At 41.7% G+C, this 3,291-nt stretch overlaps 1 protein-coding gene across 1 annotated transcript; it reads right to left on the bottom strand.

Annotated features, from left to right (window-relative positions):
- Nucleotides 1-1,683: 1,683 nt before the first annotated feature.
- smim20 (small integral membrane protein 20) lies at nucleotides 1,684-3,215 on the bottom strand. The gene is made up of 3 exons (XM_032544053.1): nucleotides 2,974-3,215; nucleotides 2,310-2,366; nucleotides 1,684-1,892 (listed from the first exon to the last, which is right to left on the bottom strand). Exons 1-3 carry the CDS (start codon nucleotides 3,080-3,082, stop codon nucleotides 1,849-1,851), a joined length of 210 nt encoding a protein of 69 aa, XP_032399944.1. The 5' UTR covers nucleotides 3,083-3,215; the 3' UTR covers nucleotides 1,684-1,848.
- Nucleotides 3,216-3,291: the final 76 nt, after the last annotated feature.

Raw genomic sequence — 3,291 nt, 5'->3', positions numbered from 1 at the left:
AGATTTGTGTGATGGGTTAATAGTATGATAGTTAAAGTGCTACGGAGGCAACATTGTTGAGTTCATGTTGGTTTATAGTGCGCTCTGACCCTATTGAATGTTTTATAGCGATGGGTGTCTATCTACATATTCAGCTGAATGGGACAAGAGCCACAAAAAGAGGACTTGACAACAAAGAGCCATAAAAGCCTGGTACAGACCTGAGGCCTGCTTCTGAAAAGACAGACGTAAGGAGCAAGTTTGCGTTTGAAATGGAATGTCACAGTGATGTAAACACTGATTCATGGCCAAACTAGACTTAAAAGCTAACGGCTATGCTGCACAACCTGCTACATACTTTGCCAGGCGAAGCAACAGATATTGAGTGTCTCTCTATTCTGTGTGCAGGTGACGCGTCCCCTGAAGAATGTGGTTCTCTTCCTCTCGCCGTTCGCTTCAATTTCCCCTCTGGTTGCTTACTTCACTCACACAGCCGAGAAGCTGTCGCTTGAGGAATCTGGAAAACACCAGCGGGGAATGAGAGGAATTTCTGCTTTTCGTTTTTCCTTAACCACCCCATCACTCTCTTTACTTTGGACGCCTGTGCACAGCCAGCCTCTTGAGTTTTCTCTTGTTTCTGAATCCTGCCCAACAATAACAACCTCTCATAAACAATGGACCTTGTTGATTGGGGGGTTGAGAGGGAGAGTGGCCGCTCCTGGCCCGTGCTGTCGGTTTTGCTGGCAGTAGGCCTCACGAACGGCCCTAAATGTCCGAAAGTACAGGCTACATCGGGGGACTGTGAAAGATTTAAGGGAAACTTTAAAAATGCACCATCTCTGAAGGACCATAAACACATGCTTTAGTTCTTTCTTAATCTATCTTTCCTCCAAAAGGACTTTGATGGACCAAACTCTGAAAAGGGATGCTGGTCAATGTCAGGAAACCACAAAAGTACAGGGGAAAAAAAAAATGTAGTTTTGGAATTCACTGCTTTTACAGCACCCATGGACTCGTAAAGGGAGTCTGGATCACATTGAGTAGGATTTTGAACAAGACGACCATGGAGCTCTGCCCCGTCTTTTCAGCCTATGGGCAAAACACAGCGAGAGTAACATTCCATTTAAACAGCGGAGAAACAGTTAAACCCTGTCTGCGACAGTGAGAGGATAATACAGAGCGATGTGTCCTGGAATAACTCTCTCTCTCTCTCTCTCTCTACTTTTTCCATTTTGGAAGATGATACTGCACATTACTGGACATTGTCCCTCATCTGCTGAACCGTTTTTATGATTTTTATATCAACTAAAACAAAATAAAATGTCAAAAGTGATTCTTGTGACTAGAATGGGTAAACAAACCACTGTTTTCAATTATAATTTCCTACAGGCTGAATACCAGAGGAAGGCTTATGAAAATAAAAAAAGAAAAGGTTTTCCAAAATATCTATGATGCACAAACAAAACATTACACAGTCCAGTGACCAACCAGAGGAACAGATAGGCATGGGCCCCCCCCTTGTGGACAAAAAAACAACAACCCCGCAGCACCTTGTCTTGCCTTTCTAACAGTGAACTGTAGTAGAAAGTAAACCTTATGCTACTTGTGTCATCTCCATCACAGATTTTTGTTTTCTGTCTGTCATCACAACACATAACCCATTAAAGCAAATATCATGTTAACAAGTCATTCAAGGAATAAACATTTAGTTAGAAGAGCTTTAAACTTTATTCATAAGATTTAAGGAATCACTTAACATCCAAAAGCATTCACTCACGCGCACATCAAGCACTCATCAAACAGGCGTTCTCCGTTCAAAGTCTTCATCAGCATCAGAGGAACAAGTGTAAGGTTAGCAGTCATTGGTCGTCATTTGCCTGCAGGTTTGAATGGATCAGACCATATCTTCACCCCTTTAGATACAAAAAGAAATAAAAATGGAACACAATAAAAAAGTGTCAGCGTGTATGGAACTGCCACGTCACACCACCGTTAAGCCACTGAATTACACATAACAGAGTGGTCAGTCCTCTTTTCTAACCCTTGTTTCAACTATATGTGCAATTAAATCAAATTTACATTCACCATACTTGAAGTGCTGTAGCTGATTATTAATATTGCCTTGATATTGTAAACTACTTTCATCTGGTGCTCCCTAAGTAAAACAAACAAGATATGTTGGCAATTACTGCGCTAGACAAACAATAAAAAGGAAATTTAGCACTGCATTGAGCCAGTCATCCTGTGCATGACAGACATGATAAATCGTTTATCGTATGAATTATACCAGTATCTGAAACTTAGTACCTAAACCTACTATGTGCTCTTACCTACGGGTTGAACATCTGCCTGGTTCACACCTGCCCGGTTCATCTTCTGGACGTCTCCTAGCAAAGAGAGGAGAGTACAGTGTATTGTCAGAAGATGTAAGTGGTAAAATCACTGTCATGAAGAAGATTTTTTTTTCACATTAAAGCATTTTTGATTTTTTTTTCTTGGCCTGCAATGTTAGAAACATTGGAAGAAGTGTATCCACATTATTCTACTGCATGTCCGGCCTGAAGCTTTCCATCTGTGTTGGCCAGTGCTGGCTCAGATTAAAGACTGTCCAATAAGTGGATCGGCTGTACAAAGAAACACAGCGGAACCACAACTATTTAACTGAATGAATTTTCCTGGCACCGCTCTGTCTTTGTCTTAGCTGGTTTAACTACATGTTCATGGTTTTGGAAAAGTGGAAGGGAAACGTCTGGGTGTCCAGTTAGAACTCCTATTGCTTGCTTGCAAGTCGAGGTGGATGGCACTTTTAACATTAGCCACGTTTAGCTTAACAGTTCATGTAGATTCAGGTACACTGCCCCTTTGCCAAGTGAAGCAACAATTAGCCTAGCCGCAAGAGGAGAGCATTAGCACCAAAATATTTTTTAACATACTAGACGACATTAGTAAACTGTCTGACAGTGTAACTAAAATGTTAGGAAACTTGTTACTTACTGTACTCGTCTTTATGCGTGAGCGGGTAGAAAAATATGGGGTAAAACGCAGCGGCAACAGCCGTTACAAAGCCTCCAAATACCAACGCTATTCTCTTGTTTTTTGACATGTTATTTCTGCATCGACTCACCTCCAAGTGAACGCGGTGTTTACATCAAATGTTTCCGGTGTAAAAGGTCACCGAACGCACGCGTCAACAAAAGCGGCTGGCGGCGTCAAGGTAGTTTGGTTCTTCTGAGATTCCGTACTGAAGTAGTCACATGCTGCAGCACAACAATAATAAGGAAGTCCGGGTGAAGATTGGAGAAGTTATTTAAC

This window comes from Etheostoma spectabile, chromosome 19 (genome assembly GCF_008692095.1).
Source record: "Etheostoma spectabile isolate EspeVRDwgs_2016 chromosome 19, UIUC_Espe_1.0, whole genome shotgun sequence".
Taxonomy (NCBI): Eukaryota; Metazoa; Chordata; class Actinopteri; order Perciformes; family Percidae; genus Etheostoma; species Etheostoma spectabile.
Note: the sequence above shows the minus strand (reverse complement) of the source record. Positions and strands in the feature narration are given on the sequence as shown.